Source organism: Podarcis raffonei, chromosome 12 (assembly GCF_027172205.1).
Source record: "Podarcis raffonei isolate rPodRaf1 chromosome 12, rPodRaf1.pri, whole genome shotgun sequence".
NCBI classification, from domain to species: Eukaryota; Metazoa; Chordata; class Lepidosauria; order Squamata; family Lacertidae; genus Podarcis; species Podarcis raffonei.
The window spans coordinates 19,920,705-19,938,917 of record NC_070613.1 but is presented as its reverse complement, the minus strand read 5'-3'; the positions used below and the strand labels follow the sequence as shown (position 1 = coordinate 19,938,917).

Sequence of the window (18,213 nt, the reverse complement as noted above, 5' to 3'; positions counted from 1 at the left end):
TTTTAGTTGTATTTTTACAGGCACACCAGGAACCACTGGCAAAAAGGGTGGCAAAACTAGTATTTTATTGTACTAGCCAAAGACCATGACAAAACCATACAGACACATATCAAAAGGAAATATATACATATATAAAAACATAAAGGCTCTGCAGAAGCCATCAGAACTGTATATTTTAAGCGAGACTGTAAATGGGGTGCCTCTACAACTTCATACAACATATTTCTATTTAGACATCTGAATCTCCCTTCCAGTTTACTGCAATTTTATCCAGTTCCTTCTTCCTGACCTTTAATGCTGCCAGCGCAAAGAGGACCAAATTATAAGTGACTGAGGCATGAGAGTTGCTCAGCAGGCATTGAACCCTCAGTGCCCAGGAGAGACTGCTTTCCTGGACAAAAAAGGGATTTAGAAAGCATCTCTGGGCCACTGGTGATCTGCAGAGCAGTTTAGGAACCCTGTAATAAAGTTAATAGTGTCTACCGCAGTCTTTAGGCCTTTCATGATTATTTCACAAAAGCACTTCTAATGATTCCTTCAGCCAGCCTTCAAGAACAAGGAATGTCCCCTGAAAAACAGGAAGGGTGGGCACCTAGATTTCTGGGTGTGGAAACTGAAAGCAGTCCTCCAGGCTCACGTGCACAGGCGTCATAATTGGCCACCCAGACAGTCCTGCTGTGATGACTCCTGCCTGCTCAATGGGACCCATGCGCAGAAGACTCCTCCTTCTGGAAGCATCCAGATAATACGCGCGGCAAAGGAAGCTTGGGATGGACAGCAAAATCCCTCAGGGATCATTCATGAGACTAGTCAAGATCCAGTTATCTTTGGGATAACCATCGCTTTGATGAGGTAAAATAAAAGCCTGAGAAAACAGGCAGTGGTTAACATGATCGCTTATACACACTTACAACACCTTAATTTACTTCAGTCAAATTGTGCACTGGGCACAAATCACTAGCTAGTGTTTTATTTCAGTTGGGGAAATTAGAGAATAGATGGAAGTAGAGGCAGACTGTCATTTCCCAAGCAATAGAGTGATAGGGAAGGGAGACCTGTGGCCCTCTGGATGTTGCTGTGCTCCAGCTTCCATCATCCGTCACTCTTGGCCATGCTGCCTGGGGCTGATGGGAGATGGAGTCCAAAAGCAGCTATGCAGGTTCCTCAGTCCTGCCCATTCTGTCTAAAGCTTTCCCACAGGTGACGAATATGGGCCACAATTTAGGGATGAACAAATGTTGCTCCAGTTCACCTGTCCTTTGGCTCAAATCTAGCTGGGGCTGATGGAAGTTATAGTCCAAAACATTTCTAGGGCAGTGCATTGGCAGAGGCTGCTTGAGGAAACCTGTGCACAATACACGAGTTGCTCTGAAGAAAAGCACAGAAGAAGAGTCCTGCTGGATCCGGCCAATGGCTCATCTGGCACAGCACTCTATTCTCATCCTGGCCTGTGGAAAGCCAAGAGCATGACCTGAGTGCAATAACATTCTTGGTTTCCAGCAGCTGATACCGCTGGAAAAAATATGTTCCTCATAATGAATATATCTAAGTGTATATGTTACCTTTTCATTTAACAAGATGTCCTGTCCCCATTCTCTCTCTCTCCACGTAGTGCCGAATATAAAAATGTAATTGACATAAATATTATTGATGCAACTGTGGGCAAAATTATTGCAAAGATTTCATGTCTTATTCTTTTCATTTGTATATTTCACAAATAATGTGTTCATCTTGTTGGATTAACAATAATATTGTTTAAGAGCACACACTTTACCCCTTATTCTTGAGGACTAGGAAATTGACCAGGGGCAGGTGAATGAGCCATAAGGGGACCACAGTTAAGGGACAAATAAATGGACGAATAGCAATGGTAGCAGCTTCATCTCTTCACCTCAGACAGCAAAAAAATCTAACACTGGCCCAAAGTCAGAAGGGGAAATTTAAGCAGGTGCAGCATGCCATCAAAGTGTAGGAGTCTGGAAAGGCACCCCTGTTCCCTGCAACTGTTGTCTTCTGTGGAGTCCAGTTGCTCTTTGAAGTTGAACAATATAGAAACACACCTTGTCAATGACCTACTAAGGATGGGGACAGGACTGCAGCTTGGTAGTGGAACACATCCCCTGCAGGCAAGGGTCCTCAAATGCAATTCCAGGCAGATCTAAGCAAAGCTGGGGAAGGCCCCGTCTGAAATGTGCTGATGCCAAAAGGACCAGGGGTCTGATACATCAGGGGTGGCAAACTCTCAAGAGACTGCGATCTACTTTCAGAATTAAAAACTGGCAGTGATTTATCCCCGTTTTTTAGGAGTTTAGCTCAAAGTTCTTGAGCTTTTTTTAGGGAGGACAAAAGCCCCATGGGGCGGGGGTTAAAGGAAAAGCTTTGGGGGGACTTCCGGTTTGGGAGGGCTTAAAGGCAAGGGACAAAGGGGTAAAGTCACTCACAAAAAGATCGCTATAGGGGAAAACAGCAACACAGAGAAAGCTCCATCTTTCCCTTCCAGAGATAAGACAACAATGGAGGGCGGGGTGAGGGGGGGTTAGGAGTCAGTTTTAACAACGCTAAGGAAAGAGAGCCAGGGATCGACCGCGATCTACCAAAACCTCGCGGGGATCTACCAGTAGATCACGATCAACCTGTTGGACATTCCGGTGATACATCATTATCAGGCAGCGTGTTATAGTGTTTTTTTATTTTTATCACATTGCTTTTGTTTTTATCATATTGTTACTTTATTAAGTCCATTCCTACAAAATTCAGTCTCATTTCTCAGTTTGGCTGCACGTGTCACTACAAATGGTGCTAAGTGGGCTCAGAATTGAGGATACGTTGCTATTGCTGATATTTCCAGGTGCCTTTTTTATTATTCATATGCAAAGATTTAAGCTCTGTCCTGATGTTTACTTGGACGTAAATTCTGCTTAGTTTAACAGGACTTACCATAATCCTAAATAGATTGGGTTCACTGTAGCACAGTTCAAGCGCTCTATCAGCAGCAACTTTGGTGACCCATCCTTAAATAAAGCCAGGATTACTAAAAATTATGGCGTTGGAGCCCTGATGGTGGCTGAGACCAGCATTCAGTTCGGGTCTTAGCACTGTTAGGACAGCCAAACAAATTTATCGACAGGATTCCCGATGGGCCATTCGCCACGACAGGTAAAAACGGAGCCTCCCCATTCAGAAGCACTCTATCCGAGAATCTATCGCTTCTTCTCGCGAACCCCGGAGATTTGCCCTCTCCGCGCTCCCGTCGTAGGGAAAAGAACGTTCGCAGCGCGGACGCAAGCCGAGGCATATTGACCCTCGCGTCGCCCCGTCAGGTGCCGCCTGCGTCGTGCGCGCGCGTGCGCAGTGCGGGCCCTCCCCGCGCTTCTTTCAGGAATGGCGGCCCCCATGGGGCGAGTGCCTCTTTGGCTCCAGTGCCGGGGTCTGTGCTCCCTCCGTCGCGCCGAGGCCAGGCTGAGGGTCGCCGGGAACCGGTTCAGCTCGACGGAAGCTGCGGCAGCTACGCAGAGCGAGCCGCAGGGCCCCGGCAGCGAGGAAGCGGCGGCAGGTAAAAGTGGTTTCGATTTCTCGGGAGGCCCCTTCCCGCCCGGCCTCGCGTCCCTCCCTCTCTCTTGATGTCTGCCTGCTGCTTAGCAACTTGAGGGGAGAGGCTGAGGGACCCTCGAGGGGATGAGCAGCGAGGCGAAGGGATGCGCTGGTGGCAGCCGACTTAAGATGGCTTTGAAAAGGGACGAGTGATAAAGCTACCAGTGGCTATAATCTTGAAAGCAGTACAGTGGTACCTCGGGTTAAGTACCTAATTCGTTGCGGAGGTCCGTTCTTAACCTGAAACTGTTCTTAACCTTAAGCACCACTTTAGCTAATGGGGCCTCCTGCTGCTGCCGCACCGCCGGAGCCCGATTTCTGTTCTAATCCTGAAGCAAAGTTCTTAACCTGAAGCACTATTTCTGGGTTAGCAGAGTCTGTAACCGGAAGCGTATGTAACCCGAGGTACCACTGTATTGCCTCCAGGGCACCTGTTGATAGTGTTTTAATATTGCATCCATACAGGGCCGACCCACCCATGAGGCAACTGCCTCAGGCGGTAGGATCCAACTGGGGCAGCAGATCCCAATGTCAAGCTTTCTCTGTCCCGCCACCACCACTGCCTTGTTCCTGATGTAGATCTTCCCTTGCCTGTTCTTCCCTGGTAGGGATGGAGTTGCCCTTTTCGGGTCCGCTTCAGTTGAACCTATACTGGTGTGGCCAGCCGAGTTGTGCAGCACCAGCAGAGTAGTCCAGCAAAGCTTCACAGTCTTCGTCTTTTCCTGTCGTAGGCCTTTCTAGAATTGACAGTGAAGAAAACACATTGCCCACACGGTTCAGTATAAAGTGTTTTATTGACTGAAGACAATTCAGATACACTATACACATGCTTCATAAGTTGTATTAATGCATCATAAACTGTACTGCTTACAGGAACTTGGTCTTAGAGGTTAAAGTGAAGGAATTCAAATACACAGAAAGATTCAAGTTTGAAGAGAGATCCACCACCACCACAAATAGCAATTCACCACCACCACCCACATTGCTGCTGAATGCAGCCATGGCGTTAGACCTGTCAGTGTGCCTGCACAGATTCTTTGGAGAAAGTGGGTATGGATGAGTCATGCTAAAGGCCTATGGCCTTGAGCTGTTTCAAGATGCCCACCACAGCTGGCATCCTAACCATGAATAGATTTCAGGTGTTGAGGAAGGGCACCTTGAGAAACAGACCGAGCTATTGGCGCAATTTTGCGCATATTCCCAAATTACACAAACACCTGTGAATACTAATGTTACTGCAGTCATGTCTCCCTATAGGCATCTGGTTCACCACTATGGAAAGCAGGGTGCGGGCCTTTGGTCTGATCTAGCAGGATTCCTCTTATGTTCTTATACCTGGTGCCTGGGGCTGTTTTCAGTTGAGCATAGTGTGCTTTCACACACACAAACTTTTATGTAGCAAAACAAAAATGCACACAAACTTTTATGTAGGGTTTTTTTGGGGGGAGGTTGTCGTGTAGTACGTACCTTTTTGCTTTTAAAAATGAAGTACATGTACTACTATCAGGCTGTAAAACTCTGCTCATATAATCTGTTTCCCCCTCCCTTTCCATCCAGATACTGAAATTAGCACCAGAAAGAAGACATTCAGTAAGATCTTAGCAGAAAGACGAGAGCAGGCACAAAGAACCGTGTTAATTAACTGCCCATCCAAAATCAATGAGAAAAAACTACTCAAATACTTGTCATCTCATGGAAACATTAAGAATCACTTCTTCTATGAAAGTTACGTAAGTATTTTCAGCATTAGCAACTGAATTTGTGTGATTCAAATAGAAAGACCCAAGAGCAGATGGACTTGCGATAACTCATCTGTATCCTTTACAGAAGTGGATAGCATGGAAATTAGTGTTTGGCAGATTTTAAAATACTTGCACACAAAGGTCTCCCAAGGCAACTTACAAAATACATTTAGTTTCATATACATAGGAGGAACATTTAGCTTTACAGTGGAACCTTGGTTCTCAAATGGCTTATGGTAGTTGACGAACACATCGGCTCCCGAACGCCAAAAACCTAGAAGTAATGTGTTCTGGTTTTTGAACATTTTTCAGAAGCCGAACATCTGACGCGGCTTCGCTTGAGTGCAGGAAGCTCCTTCAGCCAATCGGAAGCCACACCTTGGTTTTCGAATGTTTCGGGAGTCAAATGGTGTGATGGGATGATGAGCTGCTTGTGCGTAAAGTCCTAGTCCCTCAGAGTTTGGCTAAGTCCACAAACCTCTGTCTGTGACGGAGCTCCTTAAGCATGGCTCCATCAGTCGCTCGTAGAATCGGACAGTGGGCGTTTACGGAACTTCTTCCAGCATAAAAGTTCCTTAACGGAAACGCGTCTTCTGGACTCTCGGCGTGACAGTTTCCGGCGAGGAGTAGGTGTCCCTATGGGAGGTCCTGAAACCTCCCCACTATTTTCGCTGGAAGTGTCTCTGAGCCCTCCCTCCGACTCACTTTCCCTTGGAACTCCTCCTCCTCTCCCCCTGCTGGTTCCCTCCTCAGCTGAATAGTCTCTCTCAGCCTCTGTGAGCCCTTTCACCTCCTGCTTCTCCGATGGCAGTTCCCTGACAAATGGACTTCCAGAACAAATTAAGTTTGAGAACCAAGCTACCACTGTAGTCTTAACATGTTAAAAAAAATGAAAAATCATTCTAATGCCCAGCCTATGTTTACAGATAAAATCTGTTATGTATCACACTACATAAATGTTACTATTTCTTCTTTTCTATTACTTCAGGGGATGTATGCAGTAGTAGAATTTTCTGAGACCGACAGTATAGCTTCACTGCAGGATGCTACTGGTTCTGTACAGTTGGTGGATGAGTGTCCTGTTCCATTTAAATCCAGAATTTTTACAATAACATTGAAAAACCCACCAAGCCAAGCTTCCAATCAGACTCCAGTTTACCGTCACAAACAGGCAACTATTCAAGTTGGAGAGCTGCTGACGAACCTATGTAATGCTGACAGTGTAAGTTCATGTTTGCAATTTCTCTTATAAGAAATAAAGCAGCTTTTATTATTGTGTTGAATATGTAACTGAAAAGCTGAATCAGAAACGCTGATCAGAAATAAGGTGAATGGTTTTTAATGCATGTAGTAAATAGTTCCGTTAATATTTTTGGAAAAATCGGTGCAATACTTGTTAATACAATAGAACTGTTACCAATGGAATAAATATCAATTTGTGATTTTTCTCCAGATCTTTTAAATAGGAACGAGAATGGTCATGCTTACTGATAATGAAGTAGCTCTTGCATTTTCAATACTAAGAAGCTGAAAGCAAAATAAAGAACTTCTATGAAGGATTAGATAGTTCATGTTGGTAGTAGCTACTAATTAATCTGGATCATGAAAAACTAAATTTATAAACAGTGCTTCCATTCATGCTTCTGAGAGAGGCAGCAATAATGAATCGTATAATATCAAAATGAATTTTCATGTAAAGAAACTTAACTTTTTCAGAAATCTTGATTCCAGGAATAGGAATCATTAGTGAACTCTCTTTGCATCAAGTTGCCTGGCATGAAATCACCAGCACAGTACAGAGATTTTTAGAGAACACAATCAGTTAACTGAGCCTCACCATTGGCTCACATAAATATCCTAGGACCCACCCAACATTCTTTGTGGTTAAACATTGCAGGAGAAGCCTTGTAGCATTGGGTAATTTTGTTGTTTGAATAGAACCTTGTGCGCCATTACAGATCATCAAGTTGCAAATTCCTGATAGAATTCTGATGAACTTCCATGCCTCCAGAACCCAATAACTTGCACTCATGTATGTTCTCAGTACATTTAGTGACAAAGTTCATCCATTGTCTTCAAAGTCGATGTTGTGCATTTATTCTGGGTGCAAAGCTATATAGCGTTAACTTATGTCTGTTACAGTGGCTGTGTTTGCACTTTGTAGTAAGCCATAGTTACTGACTTACTGTGACCAAGCAGATTGCTTCTGCTTCACTCCTCCCCAATAGTTTAGCTTTCCAAACATGGTTTGTTAGAAGTGAAACAAACCACGACCCCTGGTTTGGATGTAATGCTAAGCCCAAGGATCATGACTTGTTGCTCCCACTCACTAGTTGAGAGGAACAAAGCAGGAACAGTTAGCACATTCACAGTAAACCACCAATTATAATTATTTAATGACATGTGAACAGGGTGACTTTACATATTTGCTAAATGTATCACTTGGTACACTCGGATAACAGTAGATGTTAGAACTTGAGACATTCTGATGATTAATATTAGGATGAAAATGTCAGTGGGTTGTGGTGGCTTACAAATTCCATCCCTTTTAATCTTCAATAGTGCACAGTAATTTAGCAAGCACCAAATAGCAGGAACAATTAAGCCAGTAGGACTACCAAAAGGGGATGTTTTAAGCCAAGTATGTAAGAATTGCTGTATATAGAAGTTACTTGTGTCTTTTCTGAATCTGTTCATCTTCCATTGAACCAGTATCTATTATGTTCAGTGCAGAGAGAAATGATGTTTAAAGGACTTGTATTTAAATAATCTTTATGGATGGATTTGGAAAGAAAGAATGCTGAGTTTACCCTCTGCTTGCTTTATGTTGTAAAGTTGTACCTTGCAGACAATGCAGCTGTTTCTCAACTCTCAAAGGTCACCCAAGTGCCTCACATAACCTGAGATTGAGTTCCCTCTCACCCTTTTTTTGTCGTTGCAGGTGAGCGACCAGTTGTACATGCTCGTAGAGAAGTATCAGCTAACAGAAGAAAACACTAAGCTCCGGTTTTTTACCTGCTCTTTAATTCAAGACATTGCAAGTGCTTATTTTCCAGACTGCATTGTGAAGCCCTTTGGCTCTTCTGTGAACACCTTTGGTAAACTGGGATGTGACTTAGACATGTTTTTGGATCTGGATGCGATCCGAAAAAATGCTACCCAAAGGGTAAGGTCTTTCTCTAACAGCATCCTCCATTGGTTTGTCGTTTGATTAGAATGTGGAATGACTGTTTTGCAACCATGACCATTTTTATTAATTTTAATTATAAAATTAGTTTTAATTGCCATGATGCAAATCAAAGTTGGCTACATCTGCAGCTTTTTTGGTTTGTTTTTGTCATTTTGCACAGCTGTTACTGAGCTTCCTGAATGCCGTGCATTCATCTTAAGCTGCTTTTTGTGCATCCACGTCTCCCAGTCTTTGAGTATATATACTTACTAGTTTATTCATACAACTGAGCAACAGGTTAGTTCTAAGCTGGAAAAAGCCTACCCTTGCGTGTGTCCGTTATGGCTTCATTTGCCAGACTCCAATCAAATTATCAGAGGATCAAATATTTGTAGGCCTAATCCTTTTCAAACATGAGCTTATAATTTATACATAGCTCCTTGGAGAGCATCTAGTGGCATAATCTTCAATTCAGCCATCAGAAGAATTGCATTGCAGTTGATGTGTGAATTAATGTTACAGCTTCAACTCAGATTTACAGCCTGTAACTAAATGGTTTTTTCTTCAAGTACGAAACAACATCATTGCATTGTCTGGTTACCGTGTGTGTGTGTGTGTGTGTGTGTGTGTGTGTGTACTTCCTCTCCCTGCTAAACCCTACTTCCTGGAATTCCCTGACACTAAAATTTGGGGATCCTACAAATTACTCATATTCAAGAGTGCTGTGTACATAGATGGTACTATAAAGACTAATTACCACCATCTCCAAGTGCATGGACCTCCCAGCAGCCTTTAGAGCATCACCAGTACCTTGTCCAGTCATTGTGGACAAATGGAAGAGTCCTGCTTATGCTGCAAGTGGTAAAGAAGGCACTGCATTCCAGACCCTAAAGTCAAGGGTGGGAAACCAGTGGCTCTCTGGATGTTTATGGAGCCCAGTGCTCATTATCACCAACCAGTAGTGATGTGGGGTGAGAATATTTTGCGCAGAATATTCTCTGATAGAAAATTCTCCGGAGAATATTCTTCACAAACTGTAAATTCTAATGTAAGAACCAGTTTTACAACCCACATTTTAAAAACCTGGTAAATAATAAGTGAACCTGAGATTTTAATTATTCCTTTTACTTTAAAAGCTACATTTCATACATACACAGCATAATTAGAATTCAATGTTAATGGTAAATATGTGGTTAGTGGCAGGCTTAGTGATTAACGTGAGTCATTCCCGTTGAATTTTCAATTTCAAGTTTCGTGCAAAATATCAAAGAATGTGAACCCCCTGCATTGCCCCATTGAATAAAAGTATCTGTACAGTTTTTGGTTGCCATCTGAACAAGTTTACCCATGAATAAACATGTATATTAACTATTTATATCATTTTCAATTCATTAAAATGAGTATTTCCCTATTTTAAATGAAAATTCTCTAATATTCTTGTTAATCGAGAATATTCTCCAAAAGATTTTTCTCGAGAATTTAACACCACTACCAACCAACGGGGTCAAAGGTCAGGGATGATGGATTCAGGGAGTCCAGCAACATGTGAAGGGCTACAGCTTCCCCACCCTGCCCTAAACTTTTGACAGCATTTAGTGCTTTTATCAGCGTCACCCACAAAACAGTCTGCTCTCATGCATCTTTGCTTTCTGCAATGAAAATGGGACTTGGGTTCCTGTTCCATGTGCTGCATTGCAGCCGGTGGCCACGTTAACATGCTCCTGGACAATAAATGCACAAGTACAGGAAGGGTTAAACACAGTGTCCACATGGGGATAAGCAAACTAAGCAGGTTTGTTCCAGGCAGCTGCAAAGCCGTGTACATTTCCTCTATGCAATTAGCCAATCTTATCTCAAACAGCAGCATATGCAAACTGTAGTAATGCGGTTCACGGTTCCATTTTTCTCATGACAGTATAATAAAATGCTGCCCATCAGCACAAAGGAGTCCCAGATATACCACTTCCTCCTTTTGCGTAATTTTGCCAGAGCGTATTGGCCAACGCTGCCTTGTTTTGCTCATGTAAACAGAGGCTGTGTGCTTAAAAACCATTTCCCCGTCACATGTGGGAAAGCCCTGACTTTCTCCAGGTTGGTTTTTCTCTCTACTGAGAGAACTGGCTCAGTTTCAGTCTTTGCCTTGAGGCAGCTTTTCTTGTCATGGATATGGATGGTGCATGTGTTTCTAATATCAGAGCATTTCTTTAACAGCATTGCTTTTATATAAAAAAAGTTAAATCTATTCCTCTGAAGGGTCCATTAGAGCTGGACACGATTCAGACTGGCTGGGCTCCAAGGGTTGCATGCGGCATGTCTCTGTCTGTCCTTTCTCCTGCTGCAGCCTCCATATGCCCCTCTCCCTCCCAAGCTGAAGCAGCATCTAGGGCAAGCCAGGACAAGTTAGTGGAAACCAGGTAGAAGTGGGGCTCTTTGGATCCTGGACATTTAATTTTAGGGATATAACTGCTCTTCCCTGCTCCATATAACACCAGTGCTCCGAGATATGCATTGGTCGCCAGTTTGCTACCAAGCCAAGTTTCAGGTGTTACTATTAGTATACAAAGCCCTGAACAACTTGGGGACAATTTGCCTGCAAGATATGCCCACTCAGCTTTGATTGGCAGAACTGGCACTGTTACAGATGCCATGTAATACCCATTCCACATTTGTAAGGACTCGGATCTTTTAGTGTGGTGGCTCCTATACTTCGGAACTCACTGCCTATTAATATCAGCCAGGCACCTTCACTGTAAGGTAAAGGACCATTAGGTCCAGTCGTGACCGACTCTGGGGTTGCAGCGCTCATCTCGCTTTATTGGCCGAGGGAGCCGACGTACAGCTTCTGGGTCATGTGGCCAGCATGACTAAGCCGCTTCTGGCAAACTGAGGGAGCCGGCGTTTGTCCACAAACAGCTTTCTGGTCATGTGGCCAGCATGACTAAACTGCTTCTGGTGCAATGGAACACCGTGATGGAAACAAGAGTGCACGGAAACGCCGTTTACCTTCCCGCCGGAGCGGTACCTTTTTATCTATTTGCACTTTGATGTGCTTTCAAACTGCTAGGTGGGCAGGAGCAGGGACCGAGCAACGGGAGCTCACCCTGTCACGGGGATTCGAACCGCCGACCTTCTGATGAGCAAGTCCTAGGCTCTGTGGTTTAACCCACAGCGCCACCCGTGTCCCGTCTTTGCTAAAAACATGTTGTTTAGACAGGCCTACCAAGATATCTAGAATGCCAGTGTGTTTTTAGATTATTGCTGGTTTAAAGTTTTTTAATGTTTTAATTGTTTTTACTAATAATTTTACAGTCATATCTTGGTTCTCAAATGGAATCCATTCCGGAAGTCCGTTTGACTTCCGAAAACGTTCGAAAACCAAGGCACGGCTTTCGATCGGCTGCACTCAATCAGAAGCCATTGAAGCGTCATTGGATATTTGGCTTCCCAAAAATGTTCGCAAACTGGAACACTCACTTCTGGGTTTGCGGCATTCGTGAGCCAAAACGTTCGAGTCGCAAGGCATTCGAGAACCAAGGTGTGACTGTATTGTTTATTCCTTTTTTGTAAAGCAGTTTGAAGTTGTTGTTTTTTTACAATCAAGCAGTATAAAAATTATGTTGAATAAATAAACCACATATTTGAGTTCCAGCTGTGTAACAATAATATTTTGCTCATTCAGGGGTGGGAAGCAAAGACTAAAGAGAGGCAAGTCAGTAGAAGATGCAGGTGACAATCCTAATTTTCAAGTGCTTATCATCTTACAGAAATTTCTGAAGAGGACGCTGTGTCGGGGCTTGCCTTTGTTTTGAACATTTGACTTATTCTGTCTCTTTTGTGTTAGAAAACAGGTCCCTTCAACATAGATTATCTAATGAAGAGAGTACCTTCTGAACGAATAGCAACACAGAGGACCCTTTATGTGATTGGTGAATTTATTGATAACTTTGGCCCTGGGTGTGTTGGTGTCCAAAAAATACTTAATGCTCGCTGTCCGTTGGTACGATTTTCTCATCAGCCTTCAGGATTTCAGTGTGACTTGACAGCTAATAATAGGTAAGCATTTTCAAATGTACATCCTACCGTCCAGGAAACTCAGGGCAAGGGTAGCCAGAAATACCCTGTAAGCTTAGTAATGTCTTTCCAGCCTGGTACTGCATCCATTGCACCAGAGAAAGGGAACCAGGTAATCTCCAGCTGGTGGGCTCTTAACTCCCATCAACCCCAGCCAGTGCAGCTAATGGTCAGGGATCATGGAAGTTGTAGTTTATCAACAGCTGGAAGACTGCAGGTTCCCCACCCATACACTATACAGTATACCACACCGTATTGGGTTTAGATATGGGTGCATAAGTGGCTGTAGAGTGGCAATGTATATCAGCATTCTAAAGCGGGAGCAGGCAAAATGCAGATTGGGATCTGCTAGCATCAATATAATCTCTCTCCTGCCCCCACTTTATTCCTCACCCCACTCCAACAATGGAGACTGAGATTGTTTTGACCAAGCAAAGCTGGATTATCAGACAGGCCAGCAAAGCCCTGGCCTAGGGCCTCTGTCCATGTGGCATTGGTGCAGCCTGCAAATTTCTCCCTGCAAATTACAGGTAAAGGGGCCCTTGTCAACAGGGCCTGTGGTGTTCATAATTAGGTGCCGGTTTTGACAATGATGACAGCACTAAAGGGTGTGGGGAAGGTCTGTTAAGTGGTCCACCAAGACTAGCAGCAGTTTTCAAGTGGTCTGCTGAGGGAAACCACTTGAGAACCACTGGATAAAAATATGCAGATGGGCATTAGTGTTGAGATACAGTGGTACCTCTGGTTAAGTACTTAATTCGTTCCGGAGGTCCGTACTTAACCTGAAACTGTTCTTAACCTGAAGCACCACTTTAGCTAATGGGGCCTTCTGCTGCTGCCGCGCCACCGGAGCCCGATTTCTGTTCTCATCCTGAAGCAAAGTTCTTAACCTGAAGCACTATTTCTGGGTTAGCGGAGTCTGTAACCTGAAGCATATGTAACCTGAAGCGTATGTAAACCTGAGGTACCACTGTATTAAAGAAAACTTTGTTTTTTCACTTGATGACCAGTAGGGGGAGCAGGCTTCTTATTAATAACATTTCTGGCACAGTTTCTTTTTTTTCCCTTTGAGCGTTTTTCCTTTCCTTTCTTAATTCTGTGTATAGGGGAAATACCAATCATATGAATACTTTACAGTTGCTTTTATAATAAACCACAGGAGACACCTGTGTTGATGTTTTATTGACCAGATTAGCATTTGTGAACTTTGCCATGTTGAGTTCTCTGTGCCAGACAAAAGCTATTGTTTTGCCCTCTGCAAAGAAGGATCGCAGTGCCTCTGTGTTACCACTCATGTCTGACCCTGTCTGCCAGTCCTCCCTGAAGCCTCCTGATACCGTTTCAGATGGCCTTAGTTGCTTCCCTCTTTACCCTTCTGAGTGACAGCCCTATTCTTATGAGGAGAAATAGTGGGTGAAATCTAATTAAGTTCTACTCAAAGTTGAAATTAATAACCCTGCATTAGCCATGAACATTAATTTCTCTGAGTATGTCTAGCATTGGATACAACCTAGTATCTCTTAATGGGTCCACTTCTGGGTTGCGGAACAGAGATACTAATAAGCACAATGCCCTCTACCTTTCTAAAATTTGCACCTCAGAGAACATCATACATTGAGAATTGTGATTCTGTGTTGATTTGACTCTTCAGCAATAAACCAGCAAAGGTTTATGCAAGCCTTACAGTTGTAGATCCTTTGTCTCCTGAGAAACAGTCTGTTGCCATTTCTTTAAAAAGGATGCATGCTCCCAGTTTTCCTGTTGGCAGGGGCTTTCCTCACACCCTCATGTGTTGCACTTATAAGTTGTTGACATTCTATATTGTCCCTTTGACCCTCTTCCATTCCTTTTCCAACAGAATTGCCCTAAAAAGCTCTGAGCTCCTATATATCTACGGCAGCCTCGACCCGCGTGTGAGAGCTCTGGTGTTCAGTGTGCGGTGCTGGGCACGGGTCCAAGCCATAACCAGCAGCATTCCTGGCCCCTGGATTACTAATTTCTCGCTCACGATGATGGTCTTGTTTTTTCTGCAAAGAAGAAAGCCCCCCATCATTCCAACTTTGGATCAGCTGAAGGAGCTAGCTGGTAAGAGGGAGGATTTGACAAACATGTGCAGGTGGAATAATAATTATAAGATATTTCTCCTGCTCTTCCTCCGGAAGGGACCCAGAGTAGATACAACAAAGCAGAAAAGACAATGCACTTTAAAAACAAAACAACATGCAAAACCAGATATCCTCACAGCTAAGTTTCACAGTTCCCAGCACTAGCTGCAGTTTCCAGACAGTCTTCAGGGGCAGCCCCAGATGAAGCACATTGCAGTAGTCCAAAAGGGGAGGTCATTGGCATGAATGACTGAGGCCGGGTTATCCCAGTCCATGAATGTCCAGAGCTAGGCATAAGCACTCGTAGCCGCAGAAGCTGCTTGGCAGTCCAGTTACAGATTTAAATCGAGGGACTGCTTCCAGACTATGCACCTGTTCCTTCAGGGAGAGTCTAACCCCTCCCAGAACATCACAGTGGTTGCAATTTGTTTTTTAGTTGATAAAGCAATGGAAGGAGGGTAAAAGTTTTTAACTGTTAAGCATTGCAAATTGGAGCAGTTGCTTGGATTTTGCACCACTTTCTACCTCTGCCTTTCCAAAAGGAGAGGCCACTGTTAGGAACAATGAGGACCCTGCTTACTCATTCAGGCATTCAAGGGGTGGTGTGTGTATTTGTTGCTGTTTCAGTTGTATTAACTTTTTTATATGCTGTATCCCATCCTGGGACCTTCCGGTGAAGGATGAGTAAGAGATATAAATAATCATTGTCTTTTGTCTGTGCCTGAATTGTTTTAATGCTGAAGTGCTTGAACGGTTGTTTTTATAATTTGTCACACACTAATTTCTATGCGATTAACTTCATCCCTTATCAAATTCTATAGTGCCCATATGTGATAGTTCAAAAGTGTTTCTTTTTTGTTTCAGATGCAGAAGATAAGCACGTGATTGAAGGTCACGACTGTACCTTCGTTAGTGACTTGAACAAAATTATGCCCACAGAAAACACAGAAACCCTAGGTAAGAAAGCCCCCTTGTAAATCTTTTCACCAGTCAGATCTGAACTTGGGTCTCTTTTTTCCTTACTGTGTTTCCCCCCTTTTTTTTCCAGATGTACTACTGAGTGACTTCTTTGAATACTTTGGAAATTTTCATTTTAACAAGTATTCACTAAATATCAGGAAGGTAAAAGTATTTAACTTTCACACCCTTGCAGGGTTTATTGCCAGTCTTTACGTTAATGTATCAAAATGTCTTAATATTGGAGACGGGGTAGGGGGAGCAAAATTCATATTAGTAATTGTTCCTGCTTTGCTGTGTTGCTATGACTGTATTGTGCAGCCAGGATGGGTTGGCATTCAATTCAGAAATCTCCAAATGTATTATGTATGTATTCAGCTGTTTGCTGAATGGATGTGGGTGGCTTGTGACATTTTTTGAGCGGCCATATTGGGAGAACATTTTAATACCTTGCTAGTTCCCTGCTATGTTGGATCTAAATGGGCCTTGCTGGCTATAGCCTTAGGACAAAGCATCTAAGGCCACCCCTCGTTTTTTGGGTTTTTTGCTGGTGCACAGACTCCTTGGGCTTATTCACAGATGGAGGCAAAAACTTGAATCTTTTCTCCTCTTGTCAGTTATTGTGAGTGAAAGAAATATGCAAATATGAATTTTGCTGTGTTTGAGTATGTGGAAATTGCTGCCTTTCCGCTCTTGAACTTTCCCTCTGAACCCAGTTCATTGTCTCTGCCACCACAGTCCTGGCTTGCCCATCGAAATGCTTCTCTAAGGACACAGCATATTGCCTGTGTTCTGTACTACAGGGGTAGGCAAAGTCAGGATTGTTGGTGTCTTTTGCTAGATCTGCAAGCCAGAGCTTGGCAGAAAAGATATTCTGCTAATATTGTAGAACAGGGTGCCTCTGAGTATATTCTATGCCTAGGTATCTCCCCCCACCCACCCTCAGGACTAGAACTGAACTGAGCACTCAGACCTTTCACACACGAATCCATTTCTGGTTAGCTTACTTCATTTCAGCAGTCTGCTATAAGCAAGAAAAGCCATTACATTTCTGGGAGTTGGAAACTCTTGCTCATCTACTGCAACTTACCAGAAATCCACCAGTAGATCCCGATCTCCCTTCTGCATACCTTTGCATAGAAACACCTGCTTTTCTTTTGAAAGACCCAGTAAATGGGTGGTGGTGGTAGCAGTTTTGGACTTTGCATGGGTTTCTGCTTATTTACACTTGCCTCGGGGCAGTCAGTAATACACGGTGCACATGTTAAATGATTTTTGTTTCACCACTGCCCCCTTTTCCCCCCAAATATACAGGGGAAAGAGCAAAACAAGCCAGAAGCGTCTGCTCTTCACATACAGAACCCCTTTGAACAAAACCTTAATATCAGCAAGAACGTAAATGCAACGCAGCTTGAAAGATTTGTCAGTTTGGCCAGAGAGAGCGCCTGGCTTTTGCAGCAGACGGGGAAGGGTCCGTCCAGCAGCAACCAGCGCTGGGGACTGGCAGCCCTTCTCCTAACATCAGCAGGAAATAATGCCAGCAAGGGTACGAGAAGGAAGAGGGGACCAGCCAGCGAACGGATCAAGGGCTTGTTGGAATCCTTGAAGCTTAATGCTGAGAATGGGAAGAGGCCTTTTAGTACTCGGGCATAGTAGTTTCTGCAGCATCAACGATGATTGAATGGCTCCGTATCTCTTGAGCATCCTGGTTTCTGCATGGAATGAAAAGGTGGTTGTAGCAGCGCAGCCTTCAGGTCTTCTGCAACTGGGGAGGTTGATATGCTGAATCTCCTCTTGCTCTACTTGACTGTTTGTGCTGCTCTTTTGGTTGAGAAATATCCAATTTTTTATGAATTAAGTTTATACTCAGTAGCGATCGGAAAGGCACGAACAAAGGATCTGAGAATCTGGGCCTTGGAAATATTATTGGTTAAATAAGAGAGGGGGGAAATGTACAGCAAACCTCTTCCTTCTGGGAACAGCTTGCACCTGCCAAGCACACTAATGCACAGCAAACCATTGTAGCCAAAGTACCTATACACGTTTTTGTAACCACACCCATAAACGATGCAAGGTGAAATAAAGTGAGCAAGGCAGAGTGGTACTGCTGTTGTGGAAGTCTTCAGTGCTTGAAAAGTGTTTGTGAGCTTCAATATGAGAACAAATACTGCAGATGATGCCTTTGTAGAAGCTGCCTTTGTGCATCCAAAACAAAAAACAGCGCTTTAAGTTTTTAAACACAATATTACCATTACCTTACTGTCATGTTGTCTCTGTATTTGAAATCTTCATTTAATTTTAATACTTGAAAGGTTTGGGAAGTTGAAATCCAGGAGGACTGCAGCCTGTGTTGTTGATACTGCCTGGAACTTGTATTAACCTGCATTGAAAGCTCTGAATCGAGCTGTCACGGACCTTCCTGTGAATTTGCAGTTCTTTTTTGTTGGTGTGATCTAAGGACTCATTACATGTGCAGGAGCCCAAAGCACAGCACACACAGCTCCTGCAAATTGAACAGCTTTCCCATTGAGCTCCATGTTGCAGGATGGCACAGATCCAAGTACGCATCCCTGAATTC

The 18,213-nt window shown here is 43.6% G+C and overlaps 1 protein-coding gene across 1 annotated transcript; it reads left to right on the top strand.

Annotated features, from left to right (window-relative positions):
• Positions 1-3,344: 3,344 nt before the first annotated feature.
• On the top strand, positions 3,345-17,889 carry MTPAP (mitochondrial poly(A) polymerase). The gene is made up of 9 exons (XM_053409937.1): positions 3,345-3,553; positions 5,149-5,321; positions 6,322-6,555; positions 8,275-8,499; positions 12,344-12,555; positions 14,432-14,658; positions 15,543-15,635; positions 15,727-15,800; positions 16,950-17,889. The coding sequence occupies exons 1-9, from the start codon at positions 3,382-3,384 to the stop codon at positions 17,286-17,288; spliced, it is 1,749 nt and encodes a 582-aa protein (XP_053265912.1). The 5' UTR covers positions 3,345-3,381; the 3' UTR covers positions 17,289-17,889.
• Positions 17,890-18,213: the final 324 nt, after the last annotated feature.

Excerpts from the sequence above, each read along its gene's own strand:
- MTPAP (XM_053409937.1), top strand. The coding sequence starts at position 3,382 with ATGGCGGCCCCCATGGGGCGAGTGCCTCTTTGGCTCCAGTGCCGGGGT. Across the intron at positions 3,554-5,148 it reads CAGCGAGGAAGCGGCGGCAG|ATACTGAAATTAGCACCAGA; the intron begins GTAAAAGTGGTT and ends CTTTCCATCCAG. Across the intron at positions 15,636-15,726 it reads AGAAAACACAGAAACCCTAG|ATGTACTACTGAGTGACTTC; the intron begins GTAAGAAAGCCC and ends TTTTTTTTCCAG.